Here is a 21,560-nt window from a genome sequence, read left to right as displayed (position 1 = left end):
CCTAAGTGTTTCACATATGAAACATTAGGTTTGTATCCAAAACAAACACATTAGGGAGCAACAGCAGGAGTTTAAAGGAAGTCACATAGAGGCTCACAGTTACTGCCAAGAAACGAACCATCAAACTTGTGGCTCCAAAACTCATTTCTTGTGATCATGATTACTTAGCTTTGTTCTCTGCAAGCAAGACAATGCTGTCTATTTGTTATACAGATAAGGTGTGATGCCAAGTAGAGCATGCAAGCTGAGGTTAAATGTACAAAGTTATGTCTATGATTAGAAACTAGTTAATTCTGCTAATATTATAAGAATAATTTAAGGACAGTTTTTGTGAATATGTCTCTGGTGGGCATAGATTCCTGTTGGAATCAATGAATGCCCCCTTACTTAAGGAAATCAAACTTCTCTCAGTGATTACGATTTGCAATAATCTCTTCAGATGGTTCTTGAGAATTGGGTATTTTCTTCCTAATTAAAAAAAAATGCTGCCCAGTTAACAGGAAGAGTTAGTCAAATTTTAAAACCATGTTTTGGTGTTGCATCCTGCAGCTGTATGGATACCTTGACAATTATCAATGTCTTTTGGATGGTGAATTTTAAATATGTGAAACTAAGTTTCAATTAAGCGTGTTGTAAGAATTAAAGCATAATTTTAAAAGTCTTTTATTAGAAAAATTAATATTTATGAAGAGATATTACGTACAGTAAAAAGTATCTATTAGATTCAAAGCAGCAACACCAAAAGGAAAACCGAAGACCTGAAGCCAGAACTCACATTTTTGTCGTTAACGTTTCTAGAACATGGTTTTCATCTGTTATTCCTAAGACTTCTGACATATGGGCATATACCTGCATGAAAATATTTAATTGTTAAAAGCTTTATCATTGACATATATTTTCAAAAGACTACTCAAATTGAGATGTAAGATTTAATGTGTGGTTGCATCCACAATGCAGTAGGGAGTGAATGAGGACAGTAAATGAAGGGTTTTAAAAAATTTATAATTTTAAAATTTACCCTCTTTTTCTTCCAGGAAGCACATCTCTTATTTTGAAACACAGACACCCCCACATACCCCCAAACTCACAAGTCACTTCATTCCCGCCATTCCACCTATATATTTTTTTCCCCCAGAGTGGTAAACCACCACTTTCTCAAAGAAGGGCTGGAAAGCAGATTGCTTCAATAAAAGCTCCAACATTTAAAAAATTTCCATTCTACTCCAGATTTCAGGAAGCCATCAAATAATTAGGATTACATTAGGCAGTTAGAAGAATACGGATTTCAAAAGTAAGAGGAAGTTAAACAATTTATAGAAATATTCCTCAAACATCTCTCAATTAAGCTCCCCCAAATACAGAGACGGGTCTTACTTTCCATGCTGAAACTGAAATCCCAGGCTCAGAGATTCTTTGCCGAATACATCAAGGCCTGGGAATCCACTGAGCTTCCAATTAAGGAGTGTTGGCTGCAGAGTTTGGGGTGCAACATTTCAGTTTCAAACTAGGTCACATTAAGCTTATAAACACATATCACACTTCAAGAGGGAAAATGCCACAAGCAGCCAATAGAATATTCCCTAATAGCCTGGCAAAGCTGAGAGGTGGGTTGACACCTCCATACTCCCTGATGCTCTGGTGTGATTCCAGGTTATCCCTGCCAGACACCAGCTGTATGGGATTTCTCTTCTGTGATTTGATCCCCTGTGATTGTGTTCTCTCACTTTCCTCTAATCTTCCTATTTTCTATGGTATGGCAGCTTAGCTTTCACCACCTCTGCCTTTGTTTTTCATATGTATACACCAGCTTGATATACTGCCATAGGTCATTAAGGTGAAATTAAAAATCACAGGGTACCACAAATCACAGAGTTTCAGGGCTATATAGGGGAGGAAAGCTGTTCATTGTAAAGATCTCTTATTTGGATTTTAAATACTATGCCAACCAGAAGCTTGTGTTCCAGGCTTTAAACCTGGAAGGGCAAGAGAAGGAAAGAAGGGACAGAAAGGTAGAAGGGAGAATCTCGGGGAGAGAGAAAGAAAGGAAGATTGAGATTCAAATTGCCTCTTCTGCTAACTGATGAGCCTTACAGAAAGGCGTTACAATTATTTTATCTGTGACTTTGCTTATGAGACTAGGCCTTCATCTCTTACAAGATTGAAGTTATCATTGTACAGATGTCTGGTGGGGAACAGGTAGCTAGGCAGAGAAAACCTAGGAAAGTTAGTTACCATCAATCTTCAATGATCAGAAAACTTGAAGCACATAGAAGGCTCAAAGGAAGAAAGATATGTAGAAAGGGAAGTTTTACTTATCTCAAAATGATCCAAAACCTCTCTCACAGATGGGAGTGAATTGAGTCCCTTGGAAAATCTTACGATATTGATATAATCAATGGCACACAAGGTTCTTCACAATTTGGCCGAACCTACCTCATCTACCATTTCCCTCAACGTGAAGCCACAATGAAATGCTAATGGATCACTGAGGCTTCTTGTGCAATTTCAGATTTCTATTGAGTCCATGTGCTGTTCATTTTGCCTGAATCAACCTTCTTCCTCTTTCCCTGATTCCCATTCAAAAGTCATCTCCTCTGAAGCCTCCCTCGCCTTCCCAGGCAGAGTGAGCTGCACTCTCCTTTATGTTCCCACAGCATCTGGTCCATTCCTCTATCATGGTGCTTTTCACACTGTAATTGTTTGGATGTCCATCACCACATTATACTCTCTATATTGTGTTTTTGGTAATATTAAATTTTACATTTTCAAGACAGTATGAATGTTATTTTTCATGGCAAAGCTCAGAATTAATCTAATTTTGATTTTACCCATGCCACACTGAATAATAAAAATACAATTACTAAAATGTGATTTTAAACATTTAAGACATTTTAACATTTAAAAAATATCTTTTTTTATTGATAGTTCTTACAGGGAATTTTTCTGTTGTGTCCCTGCCATTCAAGAAAGGAGGAAGGGAGGCAGGCAGGTCTGTTTTGCTTTGCTGTCAAAACAGCTCCTCAAAGCATCAGATTTGTCCCAATAAGTTACTAGAAAAAACAGTCAACATTGACACATGGCAGTGCTTTAATCCACAATTACCCTTGTAACTTGCACCATTCCTTTTATCATCCATTAGCTTTGATTCCCATTATCCCATCTAGAACTGTGTCAACGCTTTTGTCCCTAGGGATTTCTCTCCACTACTAGGATCTGACAGTCAAGCTTGAGTACTAAACAGGATCATTACCTCTTAAATCCACTTATCTGATCTACTGAATAGTAAATTGAAAAGCTCATTAAGAGCAACAATCTGATTTGTTTTCACGTGTGACAGGGTCATTTAAAATCAACGTATGATTACTGCATTTCTTTTAAAAGACTGTTTCTCATTTTCCCAGGGCACCTTATCATTCAGAGAACATGCAGATTATATGAAAATGTGTTCAAACATTTGGAAATTATACCACAGACATACATAATTTGGGGTGGGAAGTAATTTGTCCAGTGAGGACATATCTATAAAATTGTTTATCATGAAGCACACATCAATCAAAGTATTCTACAGAAAAAATTCTAACAATATTTAGGGACTTCCAACATTTTCTAAAATTTCTATTACTTCATTGAAAGTAATTTTCATGACAGCAAGAAGAAACTACATCACACCACTCATTTTAAGGATGGATTAGGAGTTTGTGTAGGAATGCAGGAGAAAAAACATCTCACTTTTAGTTCGTAGATTACTAATCTTTTATTTCAGAATCAATTAAGATAATTTAGTCATAGTGAAAAATAAGCAAAATCTAAAAAATGAAAGGCCAACCCCATTTTCATATGTATACACTAGCTTGTCCAACTATTTCTGAAGGATAATACAATGAAGTGGAACACACAGTTACACCTTTGGTTAAGTTTTTCACATAGTCAGAGATGCACACATTGTAACCTAGTTTTTGCTTGACAGCCTGTGCCTTCCTCCCTCTCTTCCTTCTTTTTAATATGCAGGTATTTCTATATTAGACACCAAACTCCCTGAGGGTAGAGATGATACTCTTTTATCTTCTATGCCTAATACTCAATGAATGTTTGTTAAATGAATAAAAAGAATGTAATGTTAGGATGTACATTTTGGCTGATTCCATTTCATTCATACTTTTTTAACAAAAAGAAAACAGCTCATAAAAGGAATGTTTTTCTACCTAGAACTTTTTTTCTGTATAAATAATATATCCAAAATTTCACTCACCAGAGGTGATTGCTGGTAAAATTTTGCTATTTAAAAAGATGTGTTTTTAATGCTTAAATAATGTTTCTAGAAGAAGTTCTCCCTGTAGATTCAGTAAGAAGAGTTCTCCTCCTTTGAACACTCAGAGCATCCATTGTTGCCAGCCTGTTAGTAGCACTTCTCATATGACATAGGATATGATCTTGTTGTAGAAATTTTCCACATGAATATGTGTTTCCTCCACTATTTCAAGCATGTGCTGCCTGAGAACAGGGAAAATGTCTATTTCTCTTTATATCTGCAGAAATACTTAGAACACTGTCTTGATAAACTTAGCAACATAGAAAAAGCATAGACTTTAGTCCCAAAGATATCTGGGCTTGAATTCTAGATCTGCCACTAGCCAGGTGTTAGCTTAGTCTCAAATCTTGGTTTCCTACATAAAACAAGAATAGTAATACCTACTTTATGGGCTTTTGGGAAGATTAAACGAGGATACCTAACAAAGAGCTTCATATTTAAGTAGTCACTCAACAAATGCTAATTTCCTTCCTACCCTATTCATGGACTTTTTCTCATAGTAAGTGCTAAAATTGTCAGCTAATCCCTTTTCAAGAGAAGGCTCATTACATAAAGCTTCAAAATTTCATGATACAAACCAAATTCTTTCTACTGCTAATAGTTATTGTCTTAGAAGCTAGAAAAATTACCTGTTAAACCAGTCATCCATCTCTCTAGCTCTTGAAATACATACAGGAAATCATTAGAAATGTAAGAAATTATCATTATTACAGAGTTGAGAGGCATGCTCCTAAAAAACTGTTTTAATCTGTTTGTTTTCTTATCTCTACTTATTTTACTCTGAAGGTTCTTTGAACTTTTGGAGAAGAGCATTTGGATATGTACATAATGCCTCAAGGACCCAATTTGTTCTCTAACTCCTCGACTAACTGAATGACAAATAGTCTGTGCATATGAAGGTAGCTTAAATCATCTTATATCTGGTTTTTAAAAGGGAAGCCAGACAAGATAAGAAAACCAGACAAGGGAATAAACACACAAATAGCAGTAAGATTTTGAGTTGTAAATTTAATTTAATAAAAAATAAAAGCATGTGCTGTGATAATTTTTTTAATTGCTTTCTTTATCCAATCCTAATCCTTGGTCTAGGGTATCTGTAGTGTCGTCTCTAACATTCTGGTTATAACTTTGAAGAAACTAATTATGTCAATCCTTAAATTTGAAGTAGATGACAGAACTGGGAAACCCAGAATATTAGCTCCTAAAGGTTGTATGGATACATAATGACAGTCACAGAAATTCAATAACAGCCCTCTATGAAATGTACTCAAAAACACCACATGAAACAAATTAAAAAGAGCAATGAAGCTCTCATTCTGTGCAAATAAGAAAATAAGAGAACACACTGGTTCTATAGGTTTTCATAAGAGTTGTAATGAATTAAGATTTTGGATAATGAATCTTCAGAAAATTATAGTAAGTTAATACCCCTAGGCTTTCTATAAATGTTTAAGATGTTATAACTTCTCAGAGAGCTTTTGTAAGCAGTCTCAACGCAGAAAATTAGCAGTGCTGTGGAAATCAACAACAAAATATTCTGCCATCAGATGATATACTTTCCTGAACCAATTTATTCTAAAAAAATTTACATCCAATAATACAAAATCGACACCACAAAACTGAACCTCCCCCACTGACAATTATACATTTTAAAGTAGTATTTCAATCTATTGAAATGAATTATCAATCAAGATTTTTAACTGGTTGTAATTTGGTAAAACAAAACCTGTCATAGCAAAGGATAATATAATGAAAGCATTAACATTCCTTGGGAAAATAACTTTTGAATCAAGTGAGAAATCATTTATTATGCATAAGGAAACAATTTCATACTTTTTGTCTGAGGCTTCAAGTGCCTTTGAGGTCAATGCAATGATTTCTATAAAAGAGACCCTTTTCCAGTGAAAGGCAGGGAAGGGAGGAGCAGGGAAGGTATAAGGGGGAACTAATAGAGCATTTAATGACTTGGACCTAAACCATTTGGTACTAAAGACACTGAGTTCTTTCATTAATGCCTGAAGCAGAATAAAACATGATCATCACAATTAACTTATGACCACTTCAAGAGAACTGTGGTACAAACATCATAGATGCTAGTGATACCAAATAGACAGATCCACATTAATCTTGGCTAATTTTTCTATATCATTTAAGGTAACATCACAAAATATAAGACCAAAATTAGGTTAAAATACCTTTTGCCAGAATTTAATTTAAAACCCATGTTGGAAACTGGGTAATAAAAGGTTAGGATTCTGCTGGCCTCATTCAGTTGAATACAGAATGGCATCTGATAAGGAAAAGCTGGTTATGGAAGTATAAAACAAATATGAATGTTAAGTATTTATTTCAGTTAGGATATCTGAACTCACCATCTGTGGTGGCCATCTTGCTAAGGGGACATGTACCTAACAAATCTCTGAAGAGACATTCCCAATCTGCTTGAATAAGCTATTGTATAAGAAAACTTGGAGCGACCGCTTCAGCCTCACATTTCCTTCGCTCCACATCCTGTGGCACAAAGCAGGAACCCAGCAGGCTGGGGTGCAGGGCTGCCTGCTGCCTTGTGATAATCCCCTCTCCCAGTAGGGGCCTCCACTGATGCATGGCTAAGAACATGCTTCCTCTTTTGCTGGCACCCCAGTGGGGTTTCCATTCCTAACTTGGGCCCAAATCCAGACTGCTAAGGAAGGGCTCCAGATGCTGTCAGAGATATTTTTGGATTAGTTTCTAAACAATCATTTATTAGAAAGAGGAGTACAGGTACGGTATGAAAAACAGCAATACTGGGAATTTTGGAGAAACTCTCCCTCTCACCCCCAACAAGATGTAAGGTCTAACTACCACCTGTTCAACAGAAGCTGGCTATTTGCCTCATTTTCCTTCAGGGAGCCACTGACTAAGGATCTCCACCAGCATGAACCTAATGTCTCCCGACAGGCCTTCACTAGCCAAGAGGGACCTGGGTCGAGTGCACCAGTTATTGGTCACAAGATACACAGCCCATAGAAAGACTCCTGTGGTGCAACCAGCTGGAAGCCAACTAGAGAAGATGGGGAGTGTACATTTGTCCTGACACAGCTTTGCCCCTGCTGGCTGCCAACTTGCTTCATGTCTGGGGCCAAGCTTCTGTTAAACTAGTCTTCTGTGGCTAAAGCCATGGTAAAGCTCTGGGTAAATATATTATCTTCCCAAGCTCATACAGTAAGAAGCCAACCATGGCTATGGCACAAGGCTATTGGAAGAAGGCTTGGCTAATTTGGTAGAAGGTTTTGAGACCATGGTTTGAAGAGGCATTCCAGGCATTTTATTTATAATTCTTTGCAATAGCAGATTTTTAAGATGATACAATTAGATTTTGGAGCAAAGAAGTTATGCTGGATGAAGTTTGTGAGAGGGTGATGGCAGAGGTGGGGAATTGGGAAATAAAAGGTTTTGTTTACTCTAATCCCACATACCTCTCAAAGGTGTCAGCCAGAAACATATTCTAGCACAAGGGATACATGTGCTCTAGAAACTGTTCAATAACAGATACTATTCAGTGCAGCCAAAGAAAACTTCCTCCTTTCAGAAATGAAGAACTGGTTAGAACTGGCCACATCAGAAATGTTACATTCAAGAAACACAGGTTGCTTTTGCACTAGGTAATCACACTAAACAGGGTCTTTGCAGTTAATACTGTTTATTAGCTGACTATCTGACTATTGAACATTTGGCTATAAAACATGCATACTGTAGGATTACACAGTGCATAACAAAGGGAACCAAGGCAATATACCCCTATACTTACCACCGTGAGCATGTGCCTATTTCAGTAATAAGAATCTGGGGCTGTGGTGGGACAAGCATAAAGACTGGTGATCCACCACAAAAATTAGCAACTCAATTCAGCAACCTTAACTATTTTCCAAGCCTTCTCTGGAACTCTGGACACATCACTCCTTAGGCATACAACCTAAAAAGCACAGTGTTTAGGGACCTGCCACCTGGTGTCAGGGATAAGGAAGAGCAGAGGCCTTCCCAACTTAATACATAGGGAGAATGTAGCTCAGGATCTTTGTGGCTATCACTTAAAATATTCTTGGGACTTTGATTTTATTCTGGAGGCCATGAGCAGAAGCATGGTAAAACGCTGCTTGAGGCCTGGAGGTGTATAATGGATTGTACAATGGGTTTGCTAAAGGATAGCTCTAAAAAAGAACAAATTATAAATACTCGACAGAACTATTTTTAGGAATCTTTTAGTACTGTTGTTTTTCATGAGGCATTCTCATTTTCTAAGTGTGGCAACGGGGGCTAATGCTTTAAGTAGGCCAAGTTACCTTTTGATGGGTAAAAGTACATCTTTAATAAATAGAACTCATTTCTGCAGTCATTCAGAAGGTAAGTAAATCATACAGAGTCTTCACAACTCAGTCTAATTCTTGCATACAAGCTCTCCTCCAAATCTTCTAAAAGCATCCAAATTACATCTATATTTATATTGGGTGTTAGGCCTTCACCAGGTTCCCATCTGCACGTTTAACATCTTTATTCACATGTTTCCTAGTAATATATTATGAAATTTCTGCCTCCACATTGCCTCTTTGAAACATGTTCTTTTTCTACATCCAAAACAACTTCTGAACCTTCTTCCTAAGAGATACTCAATACTCTGTTCCTCTGGGAAGAACAACCTGACATGAAGAGTAGAGAATTAATGGCTCAAGGAATGAAAAAGGGGTGTTAATAACATCACTCATATTTTTAATACTGTCAGATCAGCTCTTTTCATTATATTCTCAAATTTTACTAAAAAATGTTGCTCCTCTGTCCTTTGTACCTTTTAATTTCTGTCTTTCACAGTAGCCTAGTGAAAACTTTTAACTTATTCCAAATGCAGTGGCTCAGAGTTCACCCTTTGATGGCCCATTAATGCCTTCAAACACTAATATCTGGTTTTTCTGAGCAGACAGTATCTGCAGCAATAGACTAAGTCCTGTCTCCATCCTGGTCTTCCTACCAAACACTTCTACGTTGAGAATTATCTATGACATACGCAAAGGCCCAACTGGTGGACCAAGACCATACATAGTTACCCAGGAAGCATAGTCTTCTCTCAGGAAGAAGACAGAAATAAGCAAGTTAATAGAGTATATATTTTAGGTAAGTTAACTAGGAGAAAACATAAAATGTATGTGTAGCGTAATTCACATGGGGTTTTGAGTGAGACTCTGCTACTTGCTAGCATAGGACAGTGCTTAGCAGTTAAAAGGCATTCAAGAAATATTTTTATTTAATGATTAACTCTATAGTCCTAGTGAAATTATTAGGCCTCTCAGAATCTCAGTTTCTTCATCTGTAAAATGGAAAGAATATTACAATGAGTAATACCACAAATTAGAAAGTAGTCTAGTGAAATGGTTAAGGATAGATTCTGAAGCATAAGACTAGTTGGATTATACCACTTATTGGGTGATTTTGAACAAGTTCCCTGAGGTCTGATAAATTATCTAAGTCTTCCCAAGTCAGATCAGTGAGTTTTCTTTGTTAAACTAAAGCACATACACAAGGCATTCTTGGATACCACCACCAGAGTTTTAAATTATCAAAAGAGTTTTTATGTATTAGGCCCAGTAAGAATAGAAAGAGGCTGCTTTTCATATATAAATATAATATTGATCTCTGACACTAAACTATGGGTTGGGTTGCCGCTCGAAGAGTAGGATGGATCATATCAAGTATCTTGTATCTAGCTTAGTTCTCTTGTCACTGATGGCTAGCCAGGACCAGAGGTTCTATCTGTGATTGAAGAGATGAGTTTTTTCCTTGGGAAATGAAATAGAAAATACGGGAATGAAATTTGTCTTGTTGGTCTTATTAATCACTACACTTCAAACTGATCATGACTGGACTCACGCCTAAATACATATATAGGCAATATGATACAGTAGAAAGCAAACTTGGGTTTAGAGTAGGATGATTTGGTTGAAAACCAGGGTCTTTCTCTGAGCAAGTTTTTAACCTTCTTGAAATCTGAAGATAATACCTACTAAGTAGAATATTGCTGAGAAGACTAAATGAGAAAATGTAATGAAGAACTCCACAAAGTGGTTAAGCACAAAATGGAAACCCAGTATAGGTCAGATTAAAGTTGAAAATTAAACATATTCTCAAAGATATTTCCTAGGCATTTCTCATTCTATATTACCTGAGAATACAGATTTATAACTTACAGTATGGATAATGTTTTAATACCCATTGTCTTGAACTTTAGGAACTTCAGGAAGGTTAAGGTTGGGGAGTACTGTGTAAGGCAGCTGCACCTGCTGGGGAGTGTGGTATTACAGCCATGTCTCATGCTTGCACATGAACAGAAAAAAAGGACAGTAGATAATTCAGATCATCAAGCATGAAAACATTTCTAATAAGCCATGAAAATGGGTCAGAAAAGATCATGGAAGGAAGTGGTTACGAACACTAGGAGATAGGAAAGGATCATAAGTGGCTGAAGGCTAAAAAGAAAGGGTAGAAACAAAAATTGAGAATTGCAAGTCTCAGCAAATACAGTCATCAGTGTTGTAAGGTGTTTCACACATTCAGCCCTGTCTATCATTTAACAATATTCCTTGTCAAAAGGTGTGGAGATTGTCTATGGAAATGCATTCCAATTTTGTAATGGGAGTCAGTCAGAAAATGTAATTCACAATGGAGAAAGTTGTTTCAAAGCCGACTTTGCTGAAACACATTTATTCAGTAAAGCAAGGGATAGTGGCGCTGAGGAGCCATGCAGGCCTAGGGGAAAACAAAATCCCAATAAGTATGCCAAATGTGCTTTTATATTTTAAGATTCCTTCAACAGAAACATTATAGGGGAAATAAAAATTAGGAAAACACTGAACTTAACTAATTCAAAATGCTGAAAAAATATTTTGCATTTATGTTTTATAACCAAGTACTTTTCCCACATTTGTCCCAAGGCAGCAGATGAAGTGCTATATTCACCACTGCTAATACTAGCAATTGGAACATGCTCTTTGGCAAAGCAGAAATAAGATAATTGTTCAACATAGGCTGGCTTTTCTGAAATACTGGAAGCATTGCCTGTAATTATAGACATCTGTCACTGCTAGCCACTCAGTACTAACCCTGACATCAATATACAACCATAGCACTAAACTGCCTGCAGGCACAGCAATGGAGACCAGACACGCTAGGCAGGCGATCATCTGCCTCATCCAAACTATCTGTCAAAGGTTCCCAACCACAAATGGCTCTTACATTTTGTATCCTTAGGATAATATGTTGATTTATTTTAGATTCTCTAATATTTACAGTCTAGGCCATCTACTAAAATAAAGAAACAAAACTTATGGCTAATGGAGGCAGTTACTGTTCACAGTCATCATAAAAGGTCATAGCTCAACCCTCAAATGTTAAAAATTGATGGCAGCTTTAACCATGTGCTATCATACAGATGTTTCCTTTTGTAGAGGCAATTATTTTCAATAGCAATTCAAAATGGTAAATATAATCTTTCATCAGCAAGTATGTTGCCACATTGATCTAATAGAAATGCTCATATTTTAAAGCCTTTTTTGAGAAGTAAAGGTAAGTTTCAATGTTAAGTACTGAAGAATTCAGATTGTCAGTCTGAGTTTAGCTGTACATATAGTACCATAATGGTAATATTTTTATGTAAATATACAAATGGTGCAATATCTAAAAACTAGGAGATGATATTGAAGGATAAAATACTTGGTTAATGAATGAGTCAACTTGCTGGATGTAAAGCTTATTGAAATACATATGTGCACATACATTTATATTTTTAAAAGCCCAAAACACACTGTAACTTTACATGTCACTCTTTTTTTCTATTAAGCAGCCAGAGAAGCCAGCTGAAAATTATTAGACATTTAGACTAATTAGGAATAAACTCTTACAATTATCATAATGTGTTACTAAAAACACAGATATTTCTTGGTCTCATCACAACAGTCTATGCTGAAGAAAAACTATTAATTACTGACACACAGTTAACTTACAAGTGAGCTGCATCTTAAAAACCTCTTTTAAAATACAGTTGCTAAATGCCTTACAGTGCTGTAACGTGAGACAGGTTCAAATCTTATTACTTCACTGAAATTAAAACCTAAGTTTTAATACTGTTCAAGTCGAACAATGATTCCACACTTTATTGCTTTTGAAATCCCTTGATGATCATAGGAAAAAATGCCCCCGAGAAAAAAAGACTGTTTTTGATAAACAGAAAATACAGTTTGCACTCTTAGCCTCTTTGTCATCACAAAAAAAGGATTTAATGCCAATTCTTTAAAAAAAGACTTTTTTCTCACAAAATGTGCACCTTGTGTGCCATTTGTAAAATCAGTTCACTTTCTTTTATTTATTACTGCAGCGCGGCAAGGCAATAAAAAAGCTACCGATAGCTAATAAATTACATGCCTTTTAAAACAATTCTCTTGCTACAAAAACATGTAACTACAAAGGTTTACATTTACATGGTACATTTCATGAAATGTCTATATTTGTGCCCTATTAACCATTCTGCCAAATTGTGGATTTTCACCAAATAGCTGATAGGTAAAACGATAAAGTGATTCACTTTGATGTGATATAAAATAAAAGCCTTTCTAGTAAACTATTCTTACGCTATTTGCACTTCCTGAAAATCCTCCAAAATTTATTTAAAGTTTTGATAAATTATTTTATGCATCAAAAATATATTCAAAGATGTTCCCATCAGGGTTAAACTTTACTCAGTGAACACTGAGACCTAAGAAAGTACTTTACCCCCGCTAAATCAGTTCTTAATATCATGCAGTCTTTAAAAAATCTTAGCTCCTACGAGTCACCTTAGAACAAATTATAAAAGGCAAGATCCCTGGCTGTAATAGGGCAAAAATGCCCCAAATCTATTCCTTAATATATTTTGTGTTTTAAAGATACAGACCCTGGTTATTTATTTGAGATATATTCCTATCAAACATGCCTTGCTTAGTTTTAATTTTTCTTTTAAAAGAGTATTACGTAACATATTCACAAGAACTGCTGAAAAACCTTACTTATGAAAGTAAGCTGTTAATTTTTTCTTCCTGGTTTGTCTATGTACAAATGAATTCTGAAATATCTGTACTCCAATTCCAGGATTAAAATGTTAAATTAATCAGGGTATTTGCTTAATGCTCTCATCCTCTAATCTCATGATGAGCATGTATTTATGAGGTAGTGTATTGTCTTTTATTATTAATTTCCTCCATTTCCTGTAATAGCTATCATAGCTGTGGCTTTTTTTTGTTTGTTTCATACCTACAAAACTCCAACTTCGTTCAATTATGCATGATGAACAATGCTTCAATTTTCAAAGCACAAATAACTTTGTTCCATTTTATATTTACTTCAAGATGACAGTCCACTGTGCAAATGAATAAAAATTCTATATTCTATAGCACTCCATTTCTCTATTCAGATCTACTTTTCACCCTTTCCTTTGAAATCAGTTTAATTATGGCAGTTAACAATTAGGAATGTGTGGGAGATACATATTTTGAAGATTTCAATGAAATAATTTTATTTAATCTTCAGAGTTTTTTTTAGAGGGGAATCATTACCATCACAAATAATATTCTATAAACCATGTAACTATATATGTAGAGAACCCTGCTATATTTCCTAATTTATGTTTTGCTTCTTTTTAATAGTAAATGTTCATGTTGACTGAAATCATGACCTTTCCCATACAGTAAGCTGATTTAAAATGATAAAATTCTCAATTAACAACCAAGAAAAATAGCTGACAAAGTATCTACTTTCTCTAGGGCCCCCTTCTCTCTCTCTTACATGTCATTGGCAAAATTTTATTTTAAATCTTTAATTACTAGCATCATCTTCCTTTTGGCTGCGAGAGGGCCCATTCATTGTATTGACTCTCTTGGACCAGTAAAAATGTGCACTTAAAGCAGGTAGGGCAGGTATCATGAACCCCACTTTTTTTAGATGGGGAAATCAAACAATGGTTTAGGAGATTGCTCAAGATCACACAGCAAAATTTCTTGTTCTCCAACTTCCTACTCACAGTTTTCACTATTTGACAACACGGTTTCCTAGCTACTAGGAAAAAATATATGTACTCATGGGCATGTATCCTAGTAAACCCAAACCAAACTTTCAATTGGGTGCTATTTCATTTAATGCATGGAAAATAACCTTGACATACTGGCTCCTATCTGACAGAGTGGAAGCGGTGGGTGGGTGGTTCTTGGTGCAAATTGAGAGGGGTAGGGGAATTTGTTTTACTTACTACCTTCTTCTTAGAGGTGATGGAACACTTACTTTGTCAACAACCTCCTCACTTTGGTAAACAATAGTTAGCTTTCTTGGTCGTTTCACAATCTTGAATAGGAAAGTGGAAAACATAAAGCTGGACTCTCTGGCCTCTTTGTATCAACATGCACTTCCTAGTTCTATTTATTTATGTGTTTATGTAATGCACAGAAGTGAATGACACTAAAAGAAACCCTGAGTATCCCCTGGGAATCCTTCCTAGACTTCCCAAGATCAAATACGTCTTCCTATATGTTCCCACTGTTTTTCCACATAGCAGTCATGGGCCTCATCATATTGAACAATGATTGCCCTGTCAGCTTTGACTGTGTTCTCCACCAGTTTGTGATGGCAGGATTATCTTTCTAGTCAATATTCTGTCCCATTACACAGCATTGTTTAGCACACAGTAGGCAATTACATGTATCTGTAATTCCAATGTGTGTTTTTTGGTTTTTTTTTGCAACACTACAAAGCAATGATCTGATTCTCAGCAGATCAGGTGTCCACAAATTTAACTCAATTCTGATACTATCTACCTAGATAGATTGTCAGATCCCACAAGTTAAGGGCTCAGTCCCACAAGACTGCCCCAAATTCAGATGTCAATGGAAAGTCCAGGTTGTCACCTGTGCTGACCAAGCAGCTATACAGATCAAAGGTTCCAATTACCCCCTCCATGGGTTTGATTAATTTCCTAGAGAGGCCTGTAGAACTTAGAGAAACAGTTTACTTACAAATTACCTGTATTCTTATCCAGTATTTTACTGTTACTTCTCTAACAAAATTAATTAGGTTTCTTTGCCCTAAAGGATTGTGAAGGGTATTTTTTTTTTTCTCCTGGATCACTCAGGATATAACTCAGGAACATCCAGATGGAAGAGATGCTTAGGGAAATGTACGTGGGAAGGGGTGTGGAGTTTCCACACTTATTGAGTAAGCTGCTCTCTCAGAACCTCCATGCGCTCAACAACCCAGAAGCTCTCTGAATCCCATCCTTCTGGCTGTTTATGGAGGCTTCCTTACATAGGCATGATTAAGTCATTGGCCATCGGTGACTGAATTCAATCTCCAGCCCCTTTCACCCTGCAGAGGTCAAGTGGTGAGACTGAATATTCCAACTCTCTGATCACTTGGTTGATTCCCCTGCCAACTAGCCCCCACCCTTAGGATGCTTTCCAAGGATGTTACCTCACTAACATAAACTCCAGTGTGGTTGAAGATGTTTGGTAAGAATATCAAGACACCTCTATTGGTTCTTGCCATTTAGAAAATTCCAAGGATTTTAGCAGCTATGTGCCAGAAATAGGGGCAAAGACCAAACATATATTTCTTATTATAAATCAGAATATCACATTAATTTTAAGTATTTGAATAATGAATGAAAGAACAAAAGAGTGGCACTTATCTAGCCCAAAGTAACATTGTTATAGCTACTATAAAGATCCTTTTCTAATTTACAATCCTTATACACTGAACACTGGCTGGTAATGATCCACTGTCTCCTAAAAAAGTCCTCTAATTAATAACATCTACTTCAGAGCACAATAAAATTTTTCTGCTTTTGTCACCACGAAATCTGACCATCTCACCCTACCCAATCCATATTCAATCTGTCAAAAAAGAAAACAGTTGATGATCTACCACTGTCTTAGTTATACTGACAGATATAAGATATGTATAGCACATTGCCTCTATCCTCAAGAATCTCAAACTTTGTTAAGAAAATAAGGACACAGAGCAGAAAGCAAAGGAACAAGATTGGGAATTATAGCTCCTCATTTAATGGACTTAAGAATTGGTTAGACCTAAAGGTCAAATCTTGTGCATGCCACATCTTACCATTGTATTCTTAGTCAAACTACTTTAAGGCAGAACTAGGGTTAAGGACACCTTCTTCGTAAGGCTATTTTGAGGTTTACAAGATACAATGCACATAAAAGCTTATTATCATAGTACTTGGTATATAATAATAAATGAACACTAGCATTATCATTATTATTATTTAACTAAATTTTAATGAATATAATACAGGTATTAAGAACTGTAAGAGTGTATCCTTGAATAGAACACTGAAGGATAGGGATCGTAGGGGGCTGGGAGAAGAGGAAAAGAAAACATTATATTAAGATAAAGATGGTGAATCAGCCCCACAGAGGGGAGCTGTTGGAAGTAAAATTGGCCAGTAGGTGGAGCCAGATTATGGAGGACCTAAGAAGCCAAGGAGTGCTGGATGGATGAAGGCAGCAGAGAGGTCTTTAAGAGGGAAGAGCCCTAAGATGAAAGTGGTGTTTTAAGATTTGCATCACTACAGTATATATGATGGAACACAGCCAGAGAGGTCAGCTTTTATTCTTCTTGGACTCCGTTGTCTCTGATATTCATGTGCTGCCTTCTCCTTTATATTCTGACCTTCATGGACAGAACTACTCTTTGGTTTATCATTTTTCTCATTCTTTATTTTCTGTTAGAAGTTTCTGTTCTCCTCATCTTTGAATTGAGAGTGCCCTCCAACCTCATATACCCAGTTTCTTGGGGGAGGTTCATCTGCTTATAAGATTTCAGTTAAATATGTACCAAAATAATTCTAAATCCAGTTTCAAAAAAAAAGTACTGAATGTGGAAAATAAATCCCTTTCTTCCTTAGTTGTATTACTTAAGCAGTTAGGGTTGGGAACTGAAAAGAAAGGCCAAGGTGACAATTTTGGATCTAATTCCTTGTACAAGAGGAAGGTCTGAAGTAGGTCAGGAACGTGAAGGAGATTACAATGGTCCCTGTTACGTAAGAACTTAATATATAGTTCATGGCTCATTTGGTTCTTTATTGTCTCCGATTACAACTCAATGACCTACCCTCCAACCATGACCATTAACCTCAAAAGCTTAGAGAGATAGCCCAGATATTTCTATCTTTCCTTAATGACTGTAAAGACTGTTTCATTCACGGACTTATCAATTCTATTTGTATTTTCAGTTTGGGGCACTGCTCGGAAAGACAAGTTCCATAAGTTTTATTATATACCATAGGAAAGCAGAATTTCCTCTTATTTTCCCTGAACTTAATATAAGGCTAAGGGAACCCTTGAATTCAGATATGAAGACATTTTGAAATCCTACCAATATTCTGATTTAAAAGAACAAAAATCTGATCTTCTCTCTGAAGTGTTTAACTTTGTAGGCTGAAGAGGCTTAATACTTCCATGCTGTTGGTTTCTATAGTGTCTATGTGAGTCATACACTAAAATAGTAAAACATAAATATAAATGACACCTATTAACACTGTGCTTTTAAATCATTTGAACTACATCTTTGGGGTCTGTTTTGCACAGACAACACTTTCGGGTAGTGGAAAAGGTCTAAAAGCATGTTACAACATAGCCATTCAATTCTGACTACCATCTTGAAGGCTACTAGAGGCCTTACTTGATGCTGACAGACAGAAAGCTCAAGGGAAAAACAAATTAGCTGGTGTAAAATTTTTAGAAACAGGCCACACTTATTCCTTTTCTTTTTAAGTAAAAGCATTTTTTAAAAACCTTGCAAAAAGCAGATGCAGAAGACCAAGTGCCAACAGTATTTCTCAATGACTACAGAAGAAAATAAAACATCTACATACTATCAAAGGCTTAGAGTCAAGAACTTCACAAACCAAATGAAGTATGCTCACCTGCAACTAAATAAAATGTACCATCCCTGATTCCTTATACAGAAACATTCTATTGCATATCCAGTCATCTCTTTGATATGACATTTTGAAAATCAATGCAGAAGAGCCAGAGCAACCGGAGTTGAAATCCCCAGTCTAAAATGTGACCCTGAAAAATTTTCTTAACTTCTCTGAGAATCAATTTCTTCATCAACAAAATGAAGATTATAATATCTATTTTTTATAAGGCTGTACAGAGGATTAGCATTAATGTGGACAATATGCCCAGCACAGCATCCGGTACTTTATAAATACTTTATGAAAAGGTACTTTATAAATACTATTTTTAGTGACAGCATCAGTTGCATATCTAGAAAATAAATAAGCTTAAAAAGAATTAGAAATTTTCATTAAATTATGAAATGCTTCTCTCGTTCTCTCTTTTTAATGAGAAGGGATGAGCAAACCATCATTTACATTCAATCACTATGCATTTGTTGTTAATATATCACACTATGGCCAAGTATCTACTTAGGCAATTTAAATTTCAATGTCTGAGAATAAGTAATTGGGAAGGGAGAAAAACATTTTAATTATATAACATAAAACACACTGCACCTAAATTAAAAAGTAACTGTTCTCTTGAGAATGAAATGGGAATATCCTTAAAGCACAAGGTGTTTAAAGAGTGGATTCTTAGCTTAACAGTGAAAAATTCCCCATCACTTTAAAGGTTTTTAAAAACTCCAAAATGGCTGACAGTAGGTAAAATGAGTATAAAAGCAGATGGTTTGGACAGTCTGAATACAAAAAAGCAGGTCTTAGCAAAACAGAAGCATTTGCCAGTGTGCCAATGCTGCTGGTTCCTGCTTCCACATCCTGCTTGTGTCCCCCCCCACATCTGCTCACTGAAGCTCATGTGATACATTCCATTGACTCAGGAGATGAAGAGTAACATCCTGCAAATCAAGAGCCTACTGAGATCTGTTATTTAAAAATGGAACTTTCTTTTCTTTGCAGGTTTCTCTATTTTAATTCCTTACATTTAAGATAATTATTTTAACAAGAGCACAATAAAGGGATATTAATGCCTAGCTTATGGAACGCATTAATATAGATAGATGCAAACTAACTCAAATCTTACACCATGTTTGCATATTATACTTTCCATTGCCCAAGTACAGTAAAAGAAGAAATTACCATAAATTAGCCTCTAGAAACAGAAAGTAAGCAATCATAGCAACTTAACCAAACTATATATTATACCTTACAGTATCACATTGCTGTTCTGCCTCTGAACAAACTAAACTAGGAACATCAAAGGAGAATATGACACAATTTAGGAGAAAGCTAAAAATACAATATGGTAAAATAATAAAATTAACAGTCACATGGTGAGAAGACCCAGATAGGAAACAAGAGTTCTTCCCTCTTAGATTCCCTGTTACAATAGGGGATTTTGGAAAAAAACAAAGTAACTACTTGGGACTTCAATGAACACCTGAGAAAAAAACAACATAACTCAATAGTGCAAAAGATCCAGGGTATCTTCAAATGGGATTAGGGATTCTGAGAGTGGCTATTGAATGATTTCAAACTAGGAAAGAGACCTTGTACAGTGACCAGGAAAGCTGAGGGTGATTTTATGGAATTGGTGAAGGCAGCATGTCAAATTAGATGGCTCAAACATGTTGGCTACAGAAACCAGGACAGGCTTACTCTGCTAACAATCAGCCTCCCAGTTGGCCTCTCCAAGTTTTACCCCACTACTTGTGAGTACTGAAGTTTCAGGGACAGGGATGATGACAATGATGATGATGATGAAGATAATATGAGCAGCTAACAGTTACTGAGGGCTTATTGTGTGCTAGGTACTATGCTAAGTACTTTATATGCCTATCTAATTAAATCAGTATAACTCTATGAAGTAGGTAAGTATTAATATTACAATTTTACCAGCAAAGAAACTGGGTCTCAGAGAAGTTAAGTGATGTATTTATTGAGTCACATAGTTTGCATGTGACAGAGCTGGGATTTGAACCCAAATCAGAATAATGCCAGAGACTAGCACTTGTAACAGATTACTTTTTATAATAATCATGAAATGCTCTAAAAAATATAGTAACATCAATACCAAATAGGATTAAAATATAAAACTTTTTAAAAAGCACATATGAAGGCCTCAGAAATGGGTTCACATTCATTTATACTAACACAAAATCACATTCTTTAAATGAGTTTTCCCATGAAAACTAATAATAATAATGACTATTAAAGTAGTTTATTACCTGATACTTAAATTTACTTTTCTTTAGTTTCTCAGAAGATGAGTGGACCATAATTTCACTGTTCTTCCATGTTTTTCTTAGATATTAACACAAAACAATAGCAAATATTTACTGAAATGTACATGCCAGTCATTGTGCTAAACCAGGGTTTCTCAATCTCAGCACTACTGACATTTTGGGCTATTTTTGTTGTGGGGGCATGTCCTGTGCATTGTAAAATCCACCAGATGCTAGTAGCACCTCTCCCCCAAATTGTGACAACCAAAAATGTCTTTAAACATTGTCAAATGTCCTCTGGAATGTAAAGTCACCCCTAGACAGAACCACTGTGCTAAGCACTTAACACATATTTCCTAATTTAATGCCCACATCTACTATGAGGTAAGTAATAGTACTAGTTTTACAATGAAATTGAGATAGAATGATTAGGTGTATTATGTGAGGCAAGAGAACAAATACATGGTAGAGTTAGGGTTTAAATTTAAGTAATTTGACATCAGAACCTGTATTCTTATCCAGTATTTTACTGCTACTTCTCTAACAAAATTAATTAGTTTCTTTGCCTTAAAGGATTGTGAGGGGCATTTTTTTTCCCTGGCTTAACTTACTACTATTACCTGGGAAAAAATTTAAAAGGGGAATATAAAACAAGGCTCACACAGCTCCAATTTCCTTGGTCTGTTCCTCTTATCTGAAAGTGGCAAAATACAGAAGTTCTTACTTTTTGGGGGGCCATCAACTCCTTTGCGAAATCTATTAAAGGAATTGACTCTCTCCCAGGAAAATGTACATGTACATTTTATGTACTTTTTTTTTTTTTTGGTGTTAGAGGATCTTACATGCAGAACCGATTTAATCCCTGTTCCAATACTTACTAGGTATATAATCGTGAGAAAGTTACTTAACCATGCTGATCACCAGGTTTCCCTCTGTAAAATGAGGACAATAGCACTTAATCCACATGACTGTTGTGAGGCTTATAAACTGATTACAT

At 35.9% G+C, this 21,560-nt stretch overlaps 1 protein-coding gene across 3 annotated transcripts in view; it reads right to left on the bottom strand.

Moving 5' to 3' along the window:
• The window catches only part of RANBP17 (RAN binding protein 17), a 383,252-nt gene that overhangs the window by 110,258 nt on the left and 251,434 nt on the right, over positions 1-21,560 (bottom strand). For all 3 annotated transcript variants that reach the window (XR_008993699.1, XM_036884800.2, XM_057491712.1), the window contains one exon: positions 776-849. Coding sequence is in view for 2 of the 3 variants with exons in the window: in XM_036884800.2 (XP_036740695.2) it covers positions 776-849 (74 nt within the window). In the remaining variant the exon portion in view is untranslated. The remainder of the gene's footprint in view (positions 1-775; positions 850-21,560) is intronic.

Source organism: Manis pentadactyla, chromosome 2 (genome assembly GCF_030020395.1).
Source record: "Manis pentadactyla isolate mManPen7 chromosome 2, mManPen7.hap1, whole genome shotgun sequence".
NCBI classification, from domain to species: domain Eukaryota; kingdom Metazoa; phylum Chordata; class Mammalia; order Pholidota; family Manidae; genus Manis; species Manis pentadactyla.
Note: the sequence above shows the minus strand (reverse complement) of the source record. Positions and strands in the feature narration are given on the sequence as shown.